Consider the following 24377-nt stretch of genomic DNA (forward strand, 5'->3'; position numbering starts at 1 on the left):
CACTATTTCTATTTTCAAGGATATGTAAGTAAAGAAATGAAGAAAAAAATCATTGTTGCCAGATGAATCCCAGATGAGCACCTGAGCTGCCCTGCAAGAGAAGGTGAACTGACTCCATCCCTGGAAGGTCTCTTCCTTCTGAGGTATATGTGCCTCTGTCTAAACACTTACAACTACAATGTCATGACTTGGAAGTGTTCTCTTGCAAAGCAGAAAGTGTTCATAAACCAGGAGGATCACAGGATGGTCGGTGCTTACACCAAGCAGTCACAACAAGCAAATGCAGCAGGAAGTTAGAGCCCCAGAAAACCTCTCCTGTCTGGGCAAAACGCCACCTCAGCAACAAAGGAATGGCAAGTGCTGGAAGGGAGCGGCACAGCACTTTCCAGTGCTTAATGGAAGTGACAGGTGAGTGAACAGATCAAAGCACCACTCTGATCTGCCAGACAGCACTCAAACTGACAGTGCCAGTCCCCACAATTAAAATACTTCTGTGCTATGTTGGTGTATCTGTCACAACTCATCCAAACTCATCCAAATCTTCTGCCATCACCTGAAAGCCACTGTTGCCCCGTGCATGGCATCCATGCATTCATTACCCAGAGTAATGCTTCACAACAGGTGGGCACAGGAAAAAAAGCTGGCTGGACTCCTGGGGCTGCAGGACTGCTTCACAAGAGGCATTGGCTCTGAACAAAAAAAGGAACGGTGGAGGTAAAAACATCACACACTGTGTGCACAGAGTTGGGAAGAGATGGGAGAAGTAAGAGATAAAACAAAAGACTGATGCTTAATGCAATAATAATCCATTAAATGACAGCAGAAAAAAGTCAGTGGTGAATTCAGCCAACAGTTGTACAGAGGAGACTTAAAACCAACCGATCAATAAATTGAAGCAGGAAGAATCAAGACACCAAGAAGCAAAGGCAGGATATACGAGCAGCAGAGCTAAGCACAGCTTTGGAGCTTGCCTTCCCTGTGACAAGGGCAGGTGGACTGTTTGATGGACAAGGAGCTGGCTATGATATTGTACCCAGACAGTGGCGGTCAGTGGCTCAGTGTCCGGATCAGATGGAGGTAAGTGGTGCTCCTCACAGGTCAGTACTGGGACCAATGCTCTGTAACATCTTCATCAGTGACATCAACAGTGGGACTAAGTGCACCCTGAGCAGCCCTATTGCACAGACTGCATAAACTCAGACCTCTCCCTTTTCAGAAGAAGAATAAAAGTATCTACATGCTTCTTTGCAGACAGAAGTCACCTCAAATTGTTAAATCATTCTGCAAGCATTTCTGCCTTCTATGCTACACCCTTAGAGCAATGTTATCAAGCAAGGAAAAACAATCTTGATATAAATAAGTTTCAAGCTAAAAGCTGAAGCATTCCTATTAGATACATGCAAACCCCACAAGGATTTAATACTAAAAATAATTTATTTTCCACAGCATGATATCGGAATAGTAACAATTCAAATTCATCATAAGATAGCTTTAAATTAATACAAGACTGCAAGGCACATAAGTAAGGATCTCAGTCCAGTCCTCAAGAATAACTGGAGATTTCTTAAGAAGCACTTCCTAAGAATATTAACGGAGGTGAAAACCTATTTACATGTAGTATTACCATGTTTTTGTGGTACAGCATTTTAACTCTTTCTCTCATGAAGAGCTCATCCCGATATTGAGAGGATGTGCAGACTCCCATCTTGTTACCGCAGTTTATATTAAAAACATTTGAGACACAAATAGGAATCTTCCATCTAAAAGCCAAAGTGAGAAAAGCAACAGCATAGAACACTCAAGTAACCTGAGGTGAGCTAGCAAATGGCACGGAGTTTGGACCAGCAGTTACACCAGCTCATTGCCATGCTGCTTTCAAGTCTATCAGGATTCAAATTCAGCACTGGCACAATGCACAAAAGTCACTAATTGCCAGCAGTAGAGACCTTCCTGTATTTGTATATGAAAGCATCTGTCTTTCCAAGGCTAACTTCATAGATGCCATCTGGCACCAGAGACCCAAAACACATCTGTCCACAGCTGAGCACAGGTTCTTCATCAGCAGCCCCCAAAGAGGATGAATTTCCATCCTTATCCAAGGCTTCCACAGCGGTCGTTTCACCTGCACCATCAGAAATGGCACTGAGAGATTCATGTTCAACAGTCTTGGCAATGCCATCCATGCGCTTACGGAGATCTTGATTCAGCAGCAACACAACAATCCCTCCGACACGAAGCACTCTGGCAATTGCAGGAAATAATAAAGGTTAGTTGTTTATCCTGCCTGGATTCATTTAAAATTCAACAACAGTGATACTTCAGACATCATCTGCATTCAATGAAACACCTAAACACATTAAGTGTAACTGCAAATAATGCTTCCTGAGTGAAGCCAAGGGAATTTAAATTCCTCAGCTGAATGGGAGAACCGGGCCCTCTACTGACTCACAAACCTTTCTGACTTTAGGAGTTCTTTCCATTTGGTTAATAAGGAAGAGGGACTCAGCTTCTTTGCTCTTCATATTCTTCCAATGATTGAGTCTCATTATGAGAAGCAAGAGCAAAGCCTGAGCCTCCACTGGCCTGCAAAGGAACAGCTTCCCCTTACAGCAAGAGGGAGAGCTTTCCTGGCTGGTACAGCAATTCTGAAGCTGGCCTTTCCCTTTGAAAACGTTAGGTCTGTCCCTTCTGTACTTGACTGACCCTTCAAGTCTGTCAAACACAGGAAACGGGGAAATTAACCACTGTTTGTAGTTTATTTTTTCTTAGTACATAAAAGAAACACTACAGTTGGCTTTGAAAGAAGGGAAAAAAGGCTACCCTGCTTCTCACAGCAAGTGCATTGGACAGTCTTACTGGCAGGGCTCTGACAGCAACAGTCCTTTCCTCACCTCCACCTTCCCAAGGAGGTATTTTGCTTAGCGTGACCCAACAGAGCAAATGAGACCAGAAGAACATGAAACTTGGGCAAAAGCAGGGATAGTCAGTGTTAGCTGACAGAAGACCACCCTGCCATTCTGCGGAGCTACCTCACCTTCTTTACCGTCTTCCCAACACATTCCTGCATTGTGTGAGTGAGACCAACATCTGCTGAACAGTCCTAAAGAAAATGCTTGTTTTCAGCCAAAAAGTTCAATTAGGTGGCAGATAACTGCCTGTTAGAGGCAACTTGTTATTAGCTTGATTTAACTCTGCCACAAGATGACAGGGTGAGATACGACAAGAAGCATCTAAACAAGACTAGTTGGCTAGCTGGATATTTCACTGCAGTGCCAAAAAGGAAAATGCCTATCACTGTTTTCCAGTCTGAGATCTTTTGTGCCAGGGCAGGCCAGTAGAAGCTTGATTGTGAACCCAAAATGAAAGCATATGATTTTATACAAGCCTCAACTGAGAAATGCTTATTGCTTTATTTGCCTGTCCACGCTTTACATTTTGCTCAGTTACCCTCTTTTACTTCTTCATCTTGCTCACGATACCATCATGGCTCAGACAACAATCTCACTCCTTGTTAGCCTGCACTGCCATCAGCACTTCCACAGCTTGCAAAGACAAGTCCCAGCAGCCTCTAAGGGACAAGTAAAGGACTCAGGCTTTCACAGTCTGCATGGGATCCAGTTACTGAACTGGAGAGCGTTTCAAACAAAGCAAACATTGTTAGCTTTGGATTTAAGATCACAAGCCATCATTACGTCTCACCAGAGGCCACACATACCTCTCCATCTCCTGGAGAATATCTGGTAGGAGCTGTATGTCTTTTGTGATCTTGAACTTCTTCCCGAATGGAATATCTGAAATCACTGCATCAAAGCTTTCCGAAGGCAATGGGAGCGCTGCAGAATAAAGGTAGGTCTTGACATCTGACTGCCTGCAAAACGAACAGCAGCCATGCCCTCATTCACCTTACAGACCATTCTGCCAGCTCTTTCATGTGTTATGCCACTAGATTCACAGCTCCTCCTCTTTTTTCCCTCACAAACAACACTACAAAGTTACCAACCTAATGCAGACTGGGGGGAGACAAATCCATGAGAGCACAGCCCAGCTCTCAATGTTCTCTGTTACTCATGAGACATTTGCCCCAGCAGCACGACTTCCCTAACAGGGCACTGCACAATTCCTAATTAACTGCTGCTTCTCAACACACAGTGAATTGTCACAAGCAAAATGCAAAGAAAGAGCTAAGCTTACAAGTGCTCAAGCACAGATGTTTAAATGTACAGGTATTAATGGCAAAAAGCCACACGTTCCACTCTTTCTCCCAGTAATTACATTACAACCAAAATCACTTTAGGGAAATACTTAAAAACTACTTAAAAGATACAAGCTCTAATGGAATCAAAGTTTCTCATCCCAGGGGAATTTAGTTTTCTTGACAGTGAAGCAGCAGTGCACCCTGGTGGTGAAAAGCCACTCACACAGCAGGCTGGGTTGGCCAAAGTATAGGCCTTCAGGTGAAAGGGAAGACCATGGGTCTTCAGGATGCTCAGGACTTGGCTGGATGAGGTGAGCAACTTGAACATGGCTTTAGGGTTAGCCCTGCTCCGAGCAGATGACATAACTAAAAACCTCCAGTATTCCCTTCCCACCTAAACCCTGCTGCGATTCCGTGTCAACCTGTCCAGAGTTGGCTGGAGACCATTTTGTGGTTGTGAATTTACCATTAAGACAGTTACTGCCTGTGTCTGAAAATTATTCTATTCTGAATTTATTCTTGTCAAATTTCAGAGAGGCACAGAACAAACAACCATGCAGTCACCAGCCAACTATTTACTTTTAAAGATAGCTCTATTACAGACCATCTCAAGAGCACTCACTATACAACCACCGAACCAAAAAAGACCTTGCTCTTTGAAAGCCTGGCTCTGAAAGCTTACACACATACCTTTCACAGAAGCTTTAAGCAACTCAATCTTATCATCCAAGCCCGCAGTCTTAATATTCACACTAGCACCCTCTAACTGTGAATCACTTGTATCCGTACCCCAGTAACAGGCTTCCTGTTCAGAGAAAACAGAAAAATAAAGTCTGTTAGGCAATTTGCTGTACTGTTACACTGACAGCTCCATTTCCACGACAGGCATTCTACAAAGACAGGCCGCAGCTGCCAAGCAGAAACCCTGCAGACCATCAGCAGAGAGCTCACTGCATCCACTTGTACAGCACGTAGGACTTTGCTTTACAACCTTGTGGAGGAATGTCTGTACTAAGACGCCTTAAACAACTGTCTATAAAGATTACTTTGGTTCCAGGTTTTCACTGATGGGCATTGGTATAACTACAGTACAGGTTTTTTTCTTGGTGCATCTATGAGAACTCTTGCTCAAACCCTCACTGTTGTGAGTGAGACACTTACAGGCCACTCTTTGGCAGCTTCCAGCAGGATGGTTCCCAGCCCACACATGGGGTCCAGCACAAAGGCACCCACCTACAAAAACAAAGGGGGTGTCACACTCCGAGCAAGACACACTCCTCTCTCAATACAAAGTGCATTCAGTCATGTACTGATGACTGACCTCATACTCAGTCTCACTGAATCCAATGCAGATAACAAGTCAGGCCAAAACTTGCTTGTAAGCCGATATATTTGTAAGCACAAATAGTTTTAGCCCAAACAATGCATCCAGTGTTGAGATCACAGCTAGGGAAAATTAATGACTGGACTGCAGAGAGATACTGGTTACAAATGAACCTGTGGATCACAGCAGCTTCTCTTTTCCTTGCAAAAACAACCCCAAACTACCTTTGACGCCTAACAGTGGAAAAAAAACTCTTGCCATTTAAACATATTGGCACAAGGAGTAACACTGTGCTTCAAAAGACCTGGAATTATTGAGCAGGTATCTGGTTAAACACCCAGTGATGGTGCATTCTGAGCACAACTAAGGCAGCCTCTATCCATGTGGATGAACACATGGGGCATGGAAATCACCACACTGCTCAGGAACTCCAGCTTCTGCCCTGCCAAGCAGCAAACCACCCTTATGCAGGGCTCTGCATCTTTGCCACAGACATTCACTTACATTTATTTCAGCCAGAGATGCCATGGCCCAGGCGACAGTTGAGCGCAGGCCTGCTGTTTTGATGTACTCTCTGTTTGCCAACGGAAGCCTGCAGACACCAAAATCAATGTAAGATAAAGGTACAGCCGCCCAGAACAGGCCATGTATGATGAAATACTTAAAGAACTTCCCAGGTCTGCAGACAGACAGAAACCAGTCTGCTTTTAGCCACGTGCTCACTGCCAGGCCTGGTAAACTCAGGTAAACTCCAGATGGACCAGAAGAATACTGATCCAAAAGATAAATACAGAGGGCAGTCGGCCTATTTAGAAATTATGCTTGTTCTGATACTGCCAGAACAAACGTAGTGATGAGAAAACCTACCTGAAAAGAGGAATCCCCACAACTGAGTGAACATCATTAAGATGTAGAAAGATCTGAAAGAAAGAATAAAACCAGAATCTCTCAAGTTGAGATGGTAATAGCTTCAACTCAGGCACAGGAGACAACTCTACGAATTTCCAGTCCCAGTTTAAGAGCAAAAATACGTGCTTATACAATTGATGATTAATTGCAAATAATCACACAAGATAAACTGAAGGCCACTTCAAAGATTGTTTAATATCCAGGAGAGGACTTTTGTCAGGAATCCATCAGCAAGCAGTTTATACAAGGGCCAGATCCTTGTGTGGATCCTCCCTTAGTCACTGCAGGCCCACATTGGCCTTTCCAGTACTTATGACTGGAGCTAAAGTGCCACTGAAAAGCTCTGCTCAGCACTACAAGATGATTTCTAGTCCAATTCAGCAGCAGAAAGACAAACAGGAGGAGGCTGTGGTGCTGCAAGCAAAGGGAACAGAGGAAAAATAATAAAGGACTTGGGGGACAATTGTGAATGAAGCAACAGGCCACCCAGCAGACAAGTGCCCTACCTCCAGGTCAGGGGCCCGCAGATCAGCCTGCCATCCAAACTGCTTCCTCAGCGCTATGCCAACTGCTCGTCCAATCTCCTGCAAAGGGAAAGACCAGGAGCGGGCAATAACAATAAAGAGATTTATAGAAACTCCAGATCACAGCCTTGGCTGCACAACCCGCATGAGCACCTGGGAAAAGAGCCCCTCTTTATTCAGAGAAGACAAATTGTTTGAAAACCAGAAGAGGAACAACAGCACAGGCTGACAGATGTGCCAGCACCTCAGAGCTGCTGCACAACTGGAGGGTGGAAAGCTGGAATTCACGTCCTGCCCAAGCCAACAGCTGTAGTCATTTCAGGGTCACGGATCACACGCAAAGTATTTTAGACGACTGGATCACCTGAAGGGAAACTCACCTGTGAGTGAGTGCAATTCTCAGTTTTAATGTTTTTGTCACCCCTGGAAGGCTCTGCCTTCAGACTAAGAGCTCAAACACACGGCACAAATTTAAGCAAACGCTGCTACTGGCAGCCTCACACGGCCCATCTCCCCAAGGCACCAACTTCAGGAGAGAAAAAAGAATCTACTGATAACCGCTGCTATCTTCAGGTAAGAGAAACTTAAATAAACTGCTGCTACCTTCATTGTTATTTTTTCACTGTGAAAATACAGTGCAGCTGAGAATAGCGCTGGATGGAAAGCACCTCCAGAGGTCTTTACATCATTCAAGAGATGTTTGGGGCCCTGTAAGGCTGAGACCCACAGCCCAGAGCACGTCCCAGGGCTGCACCACTCTCCTGGGAAACACAATCTTTGAATGTCCAAGCAGCACCCCTCCAAAATACCTCAACTAGGAGGCACTCAGCTCCCCTCTCCCTGCAGCACCCCCCAGGCAGCTGAGAGCTACCTGCACTTTGCTCCTCAGACCACCAGGCTTCATTCACCTGCCCCACTACTCAGCCTCACCTCTATCAGTCCTCGTTAAGAATCACAGGTCTGATAAACAAACAGGGTAGCAATGTCCTAAAGTTAACAACAGCACTGGTATTTCCACTTGCTTAAGGTAAGTGCAGGTTTTAAGGCTTTTTTTCTTCTGTGAAATGAGACAGGAAAAGGCCAGATCAGTTTGTTACTGCAAATAAACCATGTCTCCTTTCACCTCTGCTCAAACCTTTGAGGACACAGATACTTTATCTTACCTGTGAAGTGAGTATCTTGGCAATTGCTCCACTGCAACGGCACGACACTCTGAAACTGAAGTTCTGCTTCTCATTCCCAATAGGTTTCTCCATGCTGCTCCGGGCAGGGCCTTCCAAAGCAGCCCTGCTGTCAGTCGGGTAGTCCTGATCACTCTCCTCTGATACCACACAGTTCTCTCCAGCTCCTGCTTGACATCCCTCAGACACAACCTCTCTTTCTTGCCCTGCTTTCTGTCTTTTACATGCAATATTAATCTCCTCTTCTGGTTTTCTCTTGCGAGGCAATGGGTTTTCTTGAGAGACATCATCCTTTTTCCCCTTATGACTACAAAGCTTTCTCCACGTAGCGATAACATCCAGGCAGGACTCAGGTTCCTCGGTGAGAAGCCTTTTGATCTCATGTAGCATTTTCCCTGGAAGAAAAGGCAGTTTCTACGTAAGCGCTGCAATCTCAGACTCTCATTCTCTCAAGGCATGAGAACAGCTGTGGGCAGAGATCAGTTTAAGTGCCATCAAGGTGTGAATGCAGAGGGGCAGCAGCCCATGCCACAGACAGCTCTATACACACGTACACAGACCCAAAGCTGCACGTTTACTCTTGAATAAAGGGAACATCTCCTCGCTGTTCCTCAGCCCGCCTTTAATCCCACAAAGTCACCGAAAGGGCCGAGCAGAGCGGTACCTTTATCTCTACACACGGACAGCGGGACGCGCCTCTTCAGCAGCAGGAACAGCCGCTCTCCCGACTTGAGCTCCTTCAGCTCGGCCGGCTCCGCGGCGGCGGTGAAGAAAACCTTCCCTACGACGTGTTCCACCTTCGGAAACAAGCAGACACACACGTTCTATCAGCAATAAGCCCACCGTCTCCCCGCGGCGGGCCGGGCTGTCGGCACGCAGCGCCGCTCTCACCTCAGTAGCGCCGAGCCGGGCGCGCACCTCCCGTGCCAAGAACGGCTCGAGCCCGCGTCCCGCCGTGCAGAAGTACCGCGCGGCCGCCGCCATCTTGGCCCGCCCCCGCCGCCATTTGGGGCCGCCCACGGCACCGCGTCACGTACCGACATGGGGTGTGGAACTGCGGCCGAGTGAAAACTAACCGCAAAGTGGCACCTCAACAATGAAGATTTGGTCCCCAACCCCAAAAAAACCACAGCTCGCACTGTTGTGAAGGAAGATTGAATTTATTTGTAATATACAAAAGACAGCTTCCGAGGATCGAGTCATTACGGTGCTGTTTGTGCAGGACAAACTTTGAATGCTAAAATAAACAAGGCAAATTGAAACGAGCTGTTTCAAAGTGCTCCGAGGTGCGAGCTCAAGCACGTATTTGCAATGGCTTAACTCTGTACAGCCGGCTCTGTGCTGCAATGACTGTACATAAAGATATAGTACACGCTATTGTTTGCATTGTCAATTTACAAGAGAAAAAAAAATAAATATTTTCCATTCTTACTATACATTAACACTTCAGTAGAAAGTTGCAGCTGTTGTGTTGGCATGACCTGCAGCTCCAGGAGGAAAAGGACATGCGTGTATCTACTAAGAGCTCTGAGCTAAGACCTGGTAATAAATTACAAGGGAAAGGTATCAGCCAACAGCATGTGGATTATCTGAGCTCAGAACATTTGTGATTCTTGCTCTTAAAAAACAGAACCAAACAGCAACAATAAATCAAATATTGCAAAATACAAAAGCTAGTGGCTTGTATTATATGAAAAGGACGAACCATGTGTGGTAGAGCTTTTTTTTTCCTCCTCCAAATGGTTGTGGATAACAGGCCTGTGGTTTGAGGCAAAAGAAACCCGAAGTAGTTCTGTGAGCCCTTGCACCCTTCACACATAACTAGCACCGTAAAGATGCAAGGGTCTCCAACACCTACATCCCATGCTTAGAACCAAAGCATGCATTTTGTAGTTTGTGCATTCGTACACTTTTTGTTTATGAAGGTTACTGTGCAAACCAGTATCACCCACTGAAGGTATTTCTGTAATCCTGTTAATATTGCAGTTGTAAGCAACATCCCTAGAAAATTCGGCAGGTTTGTGAGAGATACATGAGAGCCGTCGCCCTGCGGGCTCACCCCTCAGTGCTGCACGCAGAGCACGTGCCATGCGGTTGGCAAAGCAGGGAGCAATGGCAGCAGCCCCAACGTCCGCTGGAGGGGGAGGAAATGGGTTCACATGCACTGCAGTTTACTTAAAGAAAACACACATGTGCGTTTGAAATGGCACAAAGCTTTGTACACGTCGATGTCTCAGTGCAAATACATACTATATATCTATGTATACAGATGAGGTACCAATTTATTCAGGCCAGATCTAATTATACGTACCTTGCGACCACTCTTTGTTTCCTGTAGTCAGGTGTAGGCTAACAAGCTGCACTATTCAAGTACAATTTAAGTCAAATCAATATGTATTTTAAGCATTTTCATTACCAGATCATTGTAATTCCTCTACAATGTGGTTTTTGAGATTCCACTCCTCGGAGTGCTTATTTCTAAAACACACGTAGTGTTAATACTTCATTTTGTTTTCAAAATTTGAGACTCGATTATGAGAAAGTTAAAACTACGTAAACTGGAACAACGGCTACAGCTGGCTCAATACTTCAAGCTTGTTTGGAACTTGAACAAGTACCGTCAGGAGGGAGGAACATGGTTATTGCTGTGTGGGAAACTGAAACCAACAAATGTGAAGGCATGGACAGCACTGTTTCAATGGTCACAACTAAACAGACACAAACCAGCATTCTGCCTAGAGTCAGTCCTTTTGCATTTGAACACTCTGCAAGTTATCTACAGCTTTCTCTTCCAAGCAACTATGATGACATTTACATGGAGATATGGACTTGAAGTGGCTAACAGTGGGACACACGCAGCTCTTCAGCTCTGGTAATTCCTTCTTTAGACGTTCCAGTTGCTCTACTTGGAATATATTTGGTTGTTCAGGATTTGAGTCGTATATCCTAAATCAATGAAAAAAGATAAACAGTTAGCAGTGATAATAACCTGACAGTTCACAGAAAGACCAGGTTAAACCATTCCTTGTGGTAAAGTAAGCCTAATAAAGGCTGTCAGTGCCCCCTCCCTGGAGGTGTTCAAGGCCAGGCTGGATGGAGCTGTGAGCAGCCTGGTCTAAGGGAAGGTATCCCTGCCTATAGCAGGGGTTGGAACTAGGTGGTCCTAAAGGTGCCTTCCAACACAAGCCATTCCATGATTCCGTGATGCTAATTAAGACATCAGCAAGTCTATAAAAGCAAGATGTTTGAGACTACTGCCTTAAGCCTCTCATCAATAATCCTGCAGTATACAGTGTTGAGCCATTTACACAATGGTTGATTTGACATACTAGGAAGTTACCCCTGCTATTTACCCTTATTACTCTTCTGAAAATATGCTTTTACAGTTGACACAAAGCAGCAAAAAGCAGAATTTTAGGCTTCAAACCCTACAGCTAAAGAACATCCTGAGCTGGAAAGGATCCACAAGGATCAGTGAGCCCAACTCCTGGCCCTGCACAGCACCACCCAAACCCAGTGTCTGAGAGTGATGTCCCAATGCTCCCTCAGCACTGGTACCAGGTTGTACCCACCTCTGTCCCTGACCCCCAGCTGCCCCTCCCCACAGCTCCATGCTGACCCCTCAGGCCCTGCTGCCATCCCCAGAAAGCAAAGCTCATCACCTGCAAGTTCAGAGCTTTAAAGTCACTTGAAATGTAATGTACTACTTGTGACACTGCATGGAGCTGATACTTGTTGTTTGAAGTATTCCCTCTCAAAAAAATCAATTTTTAAAGCTACTACTGTGATATTAAGTGAAGAGTGAAAAGTCAGAAAACCATACAGTGTGTGAAGTCAGCTACCTACACCGTTTCAGTAGTATATTCTCTTTTCACACATAGACACAAAGCTGCAGGACTTGACTTGTTAACACTATACCAGAGTGTCCAAGTCCAAAGCATATTTTATGTCAGACTAGGCACACATCAGGCAGAACTGAAATACTACGTTGCTGTAGCACATCATAAAGCAAAAGTGTTCATGTCCCTGTAAACATTCTTTGTGCACAGCTTCAGATCCACTCGTGTGGATCTCCCTCAATGAATTTATTGAGTGAAGTATTTCTTGCCAACTTTGGCTGGAGCTTGGCCCAAAGAGGAGTGAAGAAAAGACAAGGATGAAAGTAATGCCTCCTATTTATTTCCCTGGAAACGACAAGTGATAGATACAGGGAGCACAATGACACTATTTGAGAGCAGATTCTCCCCTACCAAACACTATTTCATTCCATCTCAAGCCAAACGCAGGTTTACCATGCAATTCAGAGAAAAGGAAAGGCTTACCCTGCCACCAGGTAATGCCTCAGTCACTAAGGAGCAGATTCCATTATAATAAATCAATCTCTGCTGGTTATTCCTGCATGTACACATGCAGTTTATTTCAGTAATGCTCAGTTTCAGGCAAATAAAAAGGCACTTTTTTAAACAGATTTTTAGTTCTGACTAGTTTTGTTTGTTTTTAAAATGCTTTTGCCTTTTATTGCAACTATATTTGCATTAGTTTTGGAAAACAGAACGCAGTGAGGAGCCTGCCAGCTGAGCATGGAGCTGCACTGAAACCAGCATGGAGCCCCGTCAGCACGAGGGGGACCAACACACTCAGCTTTGGGCACACACAGCAGGCTGAGCGGCTTCACCCCTGCCATGCAGCTGGATGTGTTACTGGACAAGCACAGCTCTGATCGTACAGAGAGGATTAAAAAAATCCCATAATGCAAATGTAAGTGAGCAGCCACCCCTCTCCACACCGGTATTTTATATGTAGCCAACTTCTTACAGAAACTTATGGCCATTGTTCTTACCAAGTACATTCAAACAAGGATTTCCTGCACTGTTTGCAAAGCTTTTCCAGGAGAAAAAAAAACCCTGCAGTGCCCTCCACAGCCCTGCCTTGATTTGCTTCTTTTTGTTTGTTTTTTGCCAATCCCAAGAATTTTCCTACACCAGGTGTGTATTTCCTCTATCAGTAAATCTACACTTTAACAAATTAAAAAGCATTTCAAGCATAATATCCAGCTTTCAGTGCTAAAGGAGGATGCCCAGTCATACCTTCAGTGCACTTTTCAGGGCCCAAACAGAAGCCGGATATTCTGGCAAAGCCGCACCTTTTCTATAGGCCATCCTTTAAACACAAGTAGCCCCAGTAATTTAGGCGTTAAGATCATTGAACACAGCAAAAAAGCAGAACACTGTCCTGTGAACAACACAAGACCATTCGTTTTTGGTTTTAATGACTTTGGGTATGTCTAATAATCCATTGCCCGAGTGGAGAAAGGAGTGGATGGAAAAAAATTCTTCCCCTTGCAGCAGTGATACGGCTCCTTAAGCAGCACTGGTGTTTGGAAGCTGCCCAGATTTAGTCTTGCAACTTTTCTCCATGCAAAACAAAGTCAGACCCTCCTACCTGCATTTGTTTTACCCGACATTTGGTACCAGCAACTTCTGGTATTCAGGACACAGTTTTTCTCCCATCTTCACAACAACTTTTTTGCTCGTCTTTACAGGGAAGACTAAAGTTCAGAAAAATAGTGCATAGAAATCATCTCTATCCACACAGTACGTGAGCTTTGACAGCTACCACATGCGAGCAAAAGCAGTAACTCAGGGCCACATCCAAGCAAGCTCAATTCACTGCAATCATTGTGTTTGCTAATATTCTAACAACACTTAGAAAGATGCTTTAGTAAAGCATGAGTAAACAGCAACATAAAACACCAGGCACAATGGTTTCTGATAAATATCCAAAGTTAGTCTTCCCAGGACAACATTGATATTCATTCAAGAATATAAAAACCCTGCAGAAGCCATAGAAGAAGCACATCTTGATTGAACACGGGACGTTTTCTGAAGATGTAACTATTGTAAATTAGCTTCACAATAACTGAACAGGTAACTGAAGTCCCTGCATGTTTCTAGACCTTGAAACAGCCGTGTCCATCTGTCTCTCTTGACTCTCCTTCAGTTCTGCTTCACAGCAGCACTGAATTTATCCACCTCTAAACTTCAGACACCAGAGAATGCAGATTCATTGCCCCACTACTGATGCTCACACCACATCTGTTGCAATTTTGGTAATTTAACTCTTTGAAAGACCGCCTCTTAACCCACCAACTCCTACTGTGAGTGGAAGCACTCGCAGTCAGGTCTTACATTTAGACATACCATTCAGGATTTGCAAGTACCAGCCACATCTCAAAGCACCCAGGGCTTAAGATACCTAATGCAATTTGCAGCAAGTGTCATGTTCCCTCTAAGGGATACGTATTACATTTAATTCTACTGTAAACTTTGTTGAAATAATTGAGGATTAAGGAAGAGCTTAGGAGCTGGTATTACCTTTGTGGGAAGATGTCAGCAAGGTGGAATAAATAGGAGTGAGGGAGTAAGAATCTACTATTGCTAAGAATCTGGATGGTCTGGACAGTGCAGGAAAGTTAAAGATTGTTTGTTAGGGCAAATCCACTGTGCAGTCCAGCCTATAAGGAACGTGTTACTCAAAAGGTGAGGTGTGTTCTGCCATCACGCTGTAGCTTTAACACTCTAAGCAGTCAAGGACCTAAGATGACACTTCACAGAATTGTAACCCTGACAAGAATGCAGTAGTACTTCAGTGGGGTTGAGCAATTATGTATCCAAAATGCACTTACATATCTAAGTGGGGAAAGCAGCGCCAAGGCACAAATAAAGCTATCACCCATTTTACCACACTGGTAGATTCCAGAAGTAATTACCAACTTAGAAAGACTGGAATAGCAGACATCAGAAGAACAGACCTTTCCCAAGAACCATTACTGCAGTAGAACTGGATTAGAACACAGTACCTGTCCCATTTCTTTTTCCATACCAGTCCAGAAATCTTTTTCCAGCCACTATAAGGCCCTGAATTTTGAGTTATAAGAAAGTCCTAACGTGTCTCACTGCTGTAGCCAGGAAGAGAACTTAATGATTCAGTGACATAAAACTGAAACTGATCCCAGTGCAAAATCTTGAAATTCCTTTTTACCATCCACAAAGGGACAGAGATAAACTTACTACAGTACAAGCAAGGCCACCAACAATCCAGATCATCACTGGGCCCACCTATCTGGGAGGGCTCTCAGTAGCTGATGAGGGATTCAGGAGCCCTAATTGATTTTGCACTGAGTGCTTAGAACAGCAAGAGACAGAGCATTTGTCTTTCTCTATACATCTTGACATCCAGTTCTCACTTGAACGGAGCAGAACCCCTGACAACAAATACTTCGCTTCCTTTGCCTTTTTTATCCCTGGTACAACGATGTGCAAAACAATTCACTTTGTAAAGTGAACTGTTGGAAGGCTTGAGACGCTTCTCAGTTCAACGTCTTGATTACACAGAGTGTTTATCCACTTAGACATTCCTTGTTTTAGATGTTCTGCCAGAGAGATTTCAGCTTTTCAAGTTCAGGATTCTTCTTGTAATGCAAATTAAGCACTTTTTTGCACGTGCAACTATTTTCTACTATTACTTTTATTTCTTTTTTGAGAAAGGACTGAAATCTCTGATGTTACTTCAGATACTCAGCAAAATTTGTGTCCAAAGATTTACCGCAGACATTTGATGTCCACCTGAACTGCACACATCTATTAACTGAAGCGATCACATCTGGCAGTTTGCCCTGAGAGTCACACTAAACTAATTTCAGTATAGAAAAGTAGTACAGCTGTGCATTCACAGCTTCCAAACACAGGTAAAGAGAATGCTGGGGAAATGAAACGGAACTGATTGATTTAAAAGTTGTGTTAAACATCTCCATCAGTGACTGCAGAATGCCAGAAATTTCAGTTCAATAAATTGTCCTCTCCATGTCAGGTGCACAGTTTAACTGCTGTTAGGAATGTTAGTAGCTTACTAAAAGCTGGTGCATAGCATACGCTTTCCAGAGAGACAAATCATATTCCACATGGATTTGCCCAGCCACAGGATAAGCAAAAATTGTTTTGATTTGTGAACACAGCTGGATGAACATAAATTAACAGTGTTTCCTTACCCAGGTTTATAGTCTTGCTGTGTTTGCAGTATTAAGGAAGATACTCTACATACAGTCAATGAAAAAGGAAAGCAGAGTTTCCCAGGATTCAGTACAGCAGTTTCACAAGCTTCATTACTATTATATATTTTTTTAAGTGCAATAAGGTACCTGTCATATATCAGCCCATGAACACCATATTCTTTCAGCTTCTTCCTGTTATCTGGATCATTCGCATCATCCCCCCACGAGAAAACAACTAAGCCTTTAGATATGGCTCTTTTAACATACGATGGGTTCCTCAGCAGGTCTTCAGAGTGCACATTGACTCCCTGAAATACAAAAACACTTCCATTAAAAAAAAAATTAAAATGTTTCTGAGTAGTTCTCTCACTAGAATTCTTATCCATTGACACTTACAGCTCCGTGCAATTTCTCTTCAGTAATTTAATACGAGCTCACTGATATTACTTCTTCAGTACCATAGACATTTTGAGAGACATTTAAAATAATGACTATAATTCTGGCAGTTGTTCATGTTAGTATGAGTTTGATTGCAAAGAAAAAAAGAAATGGATTTACATCAGTTGGTAGCAATTCAGTTTCATTTTATTAAATAACAATATCAGAACTTGTCTGCTTACCAGCAAGTTTTCAAACTGAGCAAAAGTAATGGCAATCGGAGTTGTACGAGATCTAAAATCCATGAGTTCAGGATAGAGTTTAGATTCTCCTTGGGTGAGAAATAGCACGGGATACTTATTTTGCTTGTGCCGAACCCTGTTATTAAAACAAAAGTAACGAGTTGTTAAAAAAGCACAGAAATTCAACTTCACTGTTTAAAAATTTCTCTCTTTGATATACGCCCATTGAATGCCTCTCTGGTGCAACAAGACAGTATCGTGTTTTTATACTGAACTATGTGACAAGCTATTCCAGCAGTGTGCTGCTGTCACAGATTGGTATACAAAAGTTAAAGGGAAGGCAGAGTTTGTGTTAAGCTCTGACCCACATCCCCAAGATGTTTATGTAAAATCCCTAAAGACCTTCCTGTATGTATGAGTTCTGTATTTTCTTCTCATCTGCGCAACAGAGTAAAATGAAAATTCACGGTAAGAATTTATAATGCTTAACGTACGTTAACTAATGTTGCATTCTTTAAGTTGAGTAACACCAGTGCAGTGGCATGAAGTGAAAACAGATGAGCACAAAGCTTTGGGATCAATGTGTTGGTTTGCAAACTAAGCTTGAATACCTTTTAATCACAATTGGAAATTAAGAAAAAAAAGGAAAAAAAAGACTGTGATACCCTAAGAAATCTCAGCCTTCTTTTGTTGTGTCAAGAAAGACTTCAGCATTCAGGATGACACTTGACAAAAAGAATCCGCTTCATTTTCCTATTTCATTTTTGCCACAGCTCAGACAACAAAAGGATTTAAGTTCCTTGTTTCAGTTGCCCACTACTTTGGCACCCAAATTTTACATCTAAATGGAACTTGTTAGTTACCTTCTGAGTATTCTTAAATCCAAAATAAAACTGATCAAATTAACAAACAAATATCTCCTCTCTTAACTTACATCGTACAAATATCTGCGTTAAAAGAAGAAAAAACAATTCTCCTCCTCCCAGCGTTCATCAGAACAGTTTTCAGAATAATATCTAAAAAGAGGTTCATATCAAAATAAGTTGACAAGTTGCCATCCCACTGTCCATCCTGTAAAAAGAAAGGACAGGTTTCAGCCATTTGAAGTAACACTTACTAAAATTATTTCAGCAAGCTGCAGTCTCCTGCAAACAGAACTCAGGTTTGGCTTAGGTTGAAAATGTGGCTATGTCAGTCACTCCCTCAGCACACTGAATGCCTGGTACCGCTCTAGAGGTCTGCCACTTGGAGAAGTGCACCTCAACTCCAACAGCGGGAAGATGCACTGAAAAATCCACCGTCTTCCTATCCAAGCAAAAAGCTGCTATGAAGCCTTTGTTAACTTTGAAAATACACGGGAAATCCATGAAAAATCACCATTCTAGCCCATCCCTGAGAGGACTGGCATGAGCACACGCACAAAGACTTCCAGCTACCACTGTATTTAAGTTCCCTTCTCCCACTCCAGGCATCCAGTCTTAGACCTGACATCTATTTCTCTCTTGAGCAAGCACTAAGCAATCCAGCTGAATCCCCAGTATTCCTATTCCTGCACCGTGCCATAGCTGACCCTGCACAAGGCCAGGAAAGTTTGAGTTTGCCCTTTTACCCCATGTACAGTTATTTCTCACTTGTGACCTATTTCAACAGAGCCTTCTTAAAGCTGTCAGAGCTGAACTACAAGCTCAGTCCCACATGTACATCCTGTTACTTGAAAAGTGTATTTGCATACGGTCATTTATACTGTTTTAAAGATAATGGGTCATAAAAACCCAAACAATTACATTAAATGAAAACGAATCTTTGTAGGTTATAAAAAATAGTTATGCCAAATTACAAGCTTTAGCCAAATTACATCACAGGTACATTAACTTACCCTTTGTTGGCAGATCCATTTTATTTCTATGTTGAACCCAACATCATCAGAAACTGACTCCAGAACCTGAAAATATTTCATGAAGAACAGACTGTACAGCAAAGAACTTGATACTATTTGGGTAATTACTGGGATAATACACTGGAATTTAACTTCAGTGGGGTCTAAGATTTGATTAAAAAAAAAAAAAACAAACACTGTAAAGATAGGAAATATAAAGAAATTTGTCAATTTTTTTGGTCTCAGAGAACTTTGCCACAGTCTGCAAATCACCACAAAGGCAAACACACTAGAAATTCTCCTTTTCAATCCCACAAACAGCCCAAGGCCTTTCTTTCCCTCCCTTAAATTTAAGCAAACAATTGTCAGTGCACTAAAATGCAATGCCCAGATGTCAGCCAGTTGATATCCTGAGCTACACAAAGGAAATCCAGAATTAAGAACCTTGAAAGGTATGCAGACTGTTACGTGCTGGAAAGGCTCCAGTAGCCAAATAAAGCCTAGACTCTCGGTTCTACCAGATATTGGATGGTTAAGTAAAAAAATGAACATCTCTCACTATGTGCTGCAACACTGAAAGGAAAACACATCTTCATATTTCATAATACATAGCAATAGAGATAATGATTAATTCTTACTCTCTGCAGAGAAGGAAATGGCTGGGTCTCATAAGCAGAGTTTTCTTCTTCTTTAAAGGATGCTGAAAAGAAATACAAAATATTGGATCAAAACAGATTACAACCCTCCTAATCCCAGCAAGAAAATAACAGTTCAGCATTGCAAGGTCTATAGGAACGAAAAATGAAATCAGGTCTATATTTTGATCGTCATACCCCACCAACAGTGTTGCCAATTCTTGCTTTGACAGCAGGAAACTTCTTTTTCACAGAATGTTTATCAGAAGCAATTTCTCCCATGCTTCACTCATTCAATCACTGAATCACATCCAGTAGAAGCAGCCTTAACTGTCAAGGCTTATTATTATTTTATCTTTTCCTAGACAGGTAGGATGTGTGAGGTACTTAGCCTCAATCTGCTGTCCCCATAAAGGAGATGAATTACAGCCCCAGATTTACAGCATCAATATGACAACCTACAGCAGTTCCCAAAGTTGTTGTTTGCAATTCTGTAGAGCTGCCAAAACAGTAGTTAGAGAAGCATAAGGTTACACTACACACAATGGTCTTGCTGTTATCTTATTAATCAAATGCGTATTCAGCCATAAGCATCTTCTGCCCTCCCATCCCCTCTCTTCCTGAGGAAGAAACCCTATCCAGGTATTTACATACCAGCAAAACAAACAAAAACTTAACTCTACAACCTGCTCAAAATTCAAGAAACTAAGTGTTTAGAAGCATTCAAGAAGCCAAATGTGACTAGAACAAGACACTGCAACCATTCAATGTCTCTCACAAACCCCAAGGATCTTGCCAACTAGTACGCACCATTGTGATCTTTTACTTTCAAGGCAGTCACATGAGCCAGCTGTAAGACAAAAGAAGAAAGCTGAAGTTCCACTATAGACACAGTTTTTGTAACTAGAAATTAAACAAAACATGATTCTTGGTTCAGCTACATGCTTCCCTGACTAAGGCATCTCAGCTTGGTCTTCTGTGGCAAGTCTTATTCTCCAACTCCCTTTTACATAGGAAGACCTTTTCTGTTTGGAAGATACAGCAATACCCAATTGAAATAAAGTTAGTTCTAGCCAGCCTGTGTAGTCCATAGTGTTAAATCAGAAACCCTTCTAAACCTCAAGCACCTCTGAGGAGGAAGCTGGCAATCTGGATCTCTCTTGTAAAAGAGAGAATCTTAAAAACTAGACAGACTTGGTGAACAGCATCATCTCTTCAAATACTCCAAAGCACTGGCTTCAAATGAACCTCATCACTACTTTCCCCCTTCTTCCTCTTCTAAAAGAAGAAAATAACATCAGCATAACAATATGGATCTATTCTAATTGTTTGGATGACCTTCTCAAAAAAACCCAAACAAAACTGAGTAGTGACATTTAATCAAACTGTAATGATGGTACAGAACTACCACACTTTGAATTAACTACTTGTTCTATATTTACTATTTTTAAAGCATACACTCTCCCACATTATCCTGTTACAGAATGCACCAGAATCCAAAACAACAAATCCCACACTCAGCACATCACAACAGCCAAAGTAACGGTACCTTCAGCAACTGCAGCTGATCAAATGTGAGCTCTTTAACTGCAATCTCAAACAACTCCAAAGGCTCCGTATCCAGTTTCTTTGAAGAGAAATAATACGTAATAACAATCGCTGAAAAGTATAAAAGTCTGTATGCTTTTAGTTGTCTTTAATGTTACTATATTAAATATTATCTTTTTTTTACATTGATAAAGATACAAGTCATGTAATGAGTCAATTTGTTATCACTCAGATGCATAAAACAGGTGTCAAGTTGAAAAAGATCAAGGTTGGATCATTTATGCAAATCACAGACTTCAACTTTCACGCTAACATTCAATGAAAGTCAATGCATTTATTCTGTAGTAACTCGATCAGTTATTCAGGGGAATAAAATAAAAACAAAAATCCCCAAGTGAAGCAATGCTCCAAGGCAATTCAGTTTATTATTATTTATCCAATCTCTCTGAACATAGTAAATAGAGACACATGTCCTGGTAAAATTTAAACAACCCCCCCAACCCCTCTAATGATCTGATGTAAAAAAAACTACATCCATTCACTTCTCACTCGAAGGAAATTTGTGCTCAGAATGACAGTACTGATCCAATACATGCCGTGTATGGATTTCTCTTAAGAGTTCCATTCCCAGAACTGTCCCAAACCAACTTGCAACAAACTGACATACAGACAGCACAGAGAACTTATCTTGCAGCCTATCTTGCTATGCTGTCTTTGACTTTATTGCCAATAGTAGAGAACACAAGAATAGAACAGAGTCCAGCCTGTTGGCACTGTGATTGAGTACATGCGTTCTAGTCTCAATGAAAAAAATACACAACAGATCAGAAGGAAAAATACCTGTTTAAACTAGCAGCCCTTTTGCTTCCATTTCTCCCATTACTGAGAAGCATAATGTCATTTTATGAGAACATTTCATTTTCACACTTCATACAACTTGCATATTTGAAAGATATTGCAAAAGCAAGTTCAGAGTTCAGAAGTAATCTAAGTAGATGAACAGCAGTACCATTACAGTACTCAGCACTTATAGCAGAAAAGAGCTTTGGGTAACAACTTCAGCAGCTGATAAGATAAGCCAAGAAAGGAACAAGATGCTTGCTTTCACATTTTGTTCTCCTGCTCTTAGCACACCATTTAACTCCTTTCCTTCTGACCCACCAAGCAGTTCAACACAGTTCTTCAGCCTCACTTACTGTCCCCCACAAGACGTGAGGTACGTTGTTTACCTGACAGCTAAAGGACGATCAAAATGCAAAGAAAAAAAACTGGAATCAAGAAAGAATGAGAAATTTGTGGAAGACGAGCCCTTTGTAGCTAACCCAATTGTTCAGCAACCTCCTAAGAGAAGGAGAACTTTGTTTCTTCCAATGTTTTGTTTTCCATCCGCTGGCCACTACTATAAGGCAAGGCATTTAACTGCATTTGAAACGTTGTTGCTACAACATTAAAAGGAAGAATCCAAGTTCTCAGCTCAAGTTTAAGCATATTGTAAAGTTACATTTCCATTCCCTTCCATTACTTGAATATTCAGAATTATTTCTATGAGAAACTGTTTTAGTTTGTGGAATGGCCACACTTAAATTAAACATCATCCTCATCCTTACCTTTTTCATGGACATGCAACAAGTGAGATCATGGTATACAATAGGCACGTGATCTTTAGAAAGATGTACGTCAAATTCCACATATGCTGCTCCCTAAAGAAAATAGCAAAACAAAACCACAATAGAACAAATAAACACTTAACTATTAATGCCCAGGGACTACAGAACAGCAGCATCATGAATAATTTTGAACAAATATGTTTCTGCAGGATTGAAGTTAAAATTTCCCTGTATTATGACAGCATCAGAACACATTACATAGGTTATTATTTATTTCCATACAAAGAGCACGATAACACAATTTGATAGAGCAAATTCTCAGTCACAAATACACTTTTCCAATACAGTCTCCACCATTAGCTATGTATTTTCACCAGCAATGAACAAGAGGCTGCATGCTACACTTGTATAAATCTGCATGGCCATCCAGACTGTGGTTTGTCTCTCAGGTCACTGTCACAAGACACAACTCAACACCTCACTGTGTTCACATCCACTGTTTGGTCTTTGGAAATGTTTAGCAAGTGTCCATGAATCTCATTAAGTGAGGCTTTTTTCACATGGTGGGATTCAGAATTGTACTTTTGCCTCATACGCTTTTCCAAGTCAGACACCATTGTGTCAGACTGCCCCTCTGCTGCCATCTGTCACATGGCAACAAAACGAATGGGATATTGGTAGGAAGGTTCAACTTTTACTGCTAAACCACCAACATCCATCTCTGACATCACAAGCCAAGATAATAAAATAGGAGCAACCTCTGTAGATGGAACAAGAGCTTAAGCTATTACTTCATACTTCTCCAGTGTCTCCATGATTTTATGCCTTTTTTTAATTAAAAAAATCAGCACATTTAACATTCATAATATTGAATCCTGAAAATTAATCATGGCAGCTACTGAAGTACTGTGTTCACACAAACGTGTACATACATGACTGGCAGCATTCTTCAGAGAAGCTATAGTGTTCTCCTGAACCTTAGCAAGTCTGAAATAAAAGGAAAAGGTTTTATTAGATGCAGCACATCACAAAAGTTCACTGAAGCAGCAGAAATATAAATAAGTGTTTTATAGAACAGTCACATTCAATACTGAGAAGACTCAAAACGATTTCAAGTTATAGCTTATAATTTGAAATTAGCTGCTTCCCAGGTGATATCCATGAAACCAAACATTAAATGATAAAATCGCAGAGCACAAATGAACTTACTTAGCTGTTGTTGTAGAGTTTCCAGCTCCCCTGTGTCCAACATCGAGAGTGCTTCTTGGTTTCCAGTATTTTGCATATGAGGCCTCCATGTCACAAGTGTATCCTTGGATTGGCTTAATTACTATATAGTCCACTACAAGAAAAAACAAGAGCTTCATGTGTCAGCAGAGAACAAGTGACTTCCAGTGAAGTTATCTACGCTTATTAGTACCAGCTGTACCTCTAACTTTTCCAATAGTCTTCCTTGAATTCCTGCCCATAATAGCAAGAGTAAGAATTCCAGCACTCTTTCCAGATTCTGCAATTGTGGATGAGAGGAGGCAGGCAGAACCCACGTGACCTGGGTGCTCATCATCTTGCACTACTTTCTCACTTAAATCTTCCTGAAAACAAACAAACCAAAACACTTACTGCTATATGCAGGTGAAAACACAAATTCTTATTTCATTAAAACCTTGTTCCTTAGCAAGACAGACATTGATGCAACCAATCTCCAACACGTTATGTAAAACGCAAACTTCAGGCCAGAATGTTTTGGTGTAACAACATTGTATGTTATGACCAGAAACATGAAACTGTTAGTGGCAATCTAGAAAGTCACATATGATAGTTTTTGAAAACTCAAATATGGTGATGGTGATCTTTTCAGAGCACAACTGGATACGAGAAATAGGGTCTCTTCTAAAACTTCCACGTTAC

At 42.0% G+C, this 24377-nt stretch overlaps 2 protein-coding genes across 11 annotated transcripts in view; both read right to left on the minus strand.

Moving 5' to 3' along the window:
* Positions 1-1415: 1415 nt before the first annotated feature.
* On the minus strand, positions 1416-9222 carry THUMPD2 (THUMP domain containing 2). Of its 7 annotated transcripts, XM_015856997.2 has the most exons (11): positions 9025-9222; positions 8798-8930; positions 8116-8528; positions 6935-7012; positions 6387-6439; positions 6024-6111; positions 5357-5428; positions 4886-5000; positions 3716-3833; positions 3035-3100; positions 2137-2241 (listed from the first exon to the last, which is right to left on the minus strand). In XM_015856997.2, the coding sequence occupies exons 1-10, from the start codon at positions 9115-9117 to the stop codon at positions 3040-3042; spliced, it is 1224 nt and encodes a 407-aa protein (XP_015712483.1). In that variant the 5' UTR covers positions 9118-9222; the 3' UTR covers positions 2137-2241; positions 3035-3039. The 7 variants fall into 7 exon arrangements, 4 of the variants coding, with proteins under 4 accessions (XP_015712480.1, XP_015712482.1, XP_032299461.1 ...); XM_015856994.2 differs by lacking the exon at positions 3035-3100 and having other exon boundaries at positions 1416-2241; XR_004306611.1 differs by lacking the exon at positions 3035-3100 and having other exon boundaries at positions 1566-2241; positions 3716-3868.
* A 55-nt stretch (positions 9223-9277) lies between these two features.
* The window catches only part of GPCPD1 (glycerophosphocholine phosphodiesterase 1), a 35123-nt gene continuing 20023 nt past the window's right edge, over positions 9278-24377 (minus strand). For 3 of the 4 annotated variants that reach the window (XM_015856990.2, XM_015856991.2, XM_015856993.1), the window contains 12 exons: positions 23899-24061; positions 23679-23811; positions 23402-23456; positions 22470-22562; positions 20864-20941; positions 20125-20164; positions 19318-19379; positions 18680-18745; positions 17738-17874; positions 16804-16939; positions 16331-16491; positions 9278-11079 (listed from right to left, as the gene is read on the minus strand). In XM_015856990.2, the coding sequence (XP_015712476.1) occupies positions 10875-11079; positions 16331-16491; positions 16804-16939; positions 17738-17874; positions 18680-18745; positions 19318-19379; positions 20125-20164; positions 20864-20941; positions 22470-22562; positions 23402-23456; positions 23679-23811; positions 23899-24061 (1329 nt within the window). In that variant the 3' untranslated portion in view covers positions 9278-10874. Of the gene's footprint in view, positions 11080-13575; positions 13682-16330; positions 16492-16803; positions 16940-17737; positions 17875-18679; positions 18746-19317; positions 19380-20124; positions 20165-20863; positions 20942-22469; positions 22563-23401; positions 23457-23678; positions 23812-23898; positions 24062-24377 lie in introns of all 4 variants that reach the window. The other variant, XM_015856992.2, reaches the window with a different exon arrangement.

Source organism: Coturnix japonica, chromosome 3 (assembly GCF_001577835.2).
Source record: "Coturnix japonica isolate 7356 chromosome 3, Coturnix japonica 2.1, whole genome shotgun sequence".
Classification (NCBI taxonomy): Eukaryota; Metazoa; Chordata; class Aves; order Galliformes; family Phasianidae; genus Coturnix; species Coturnix japonica.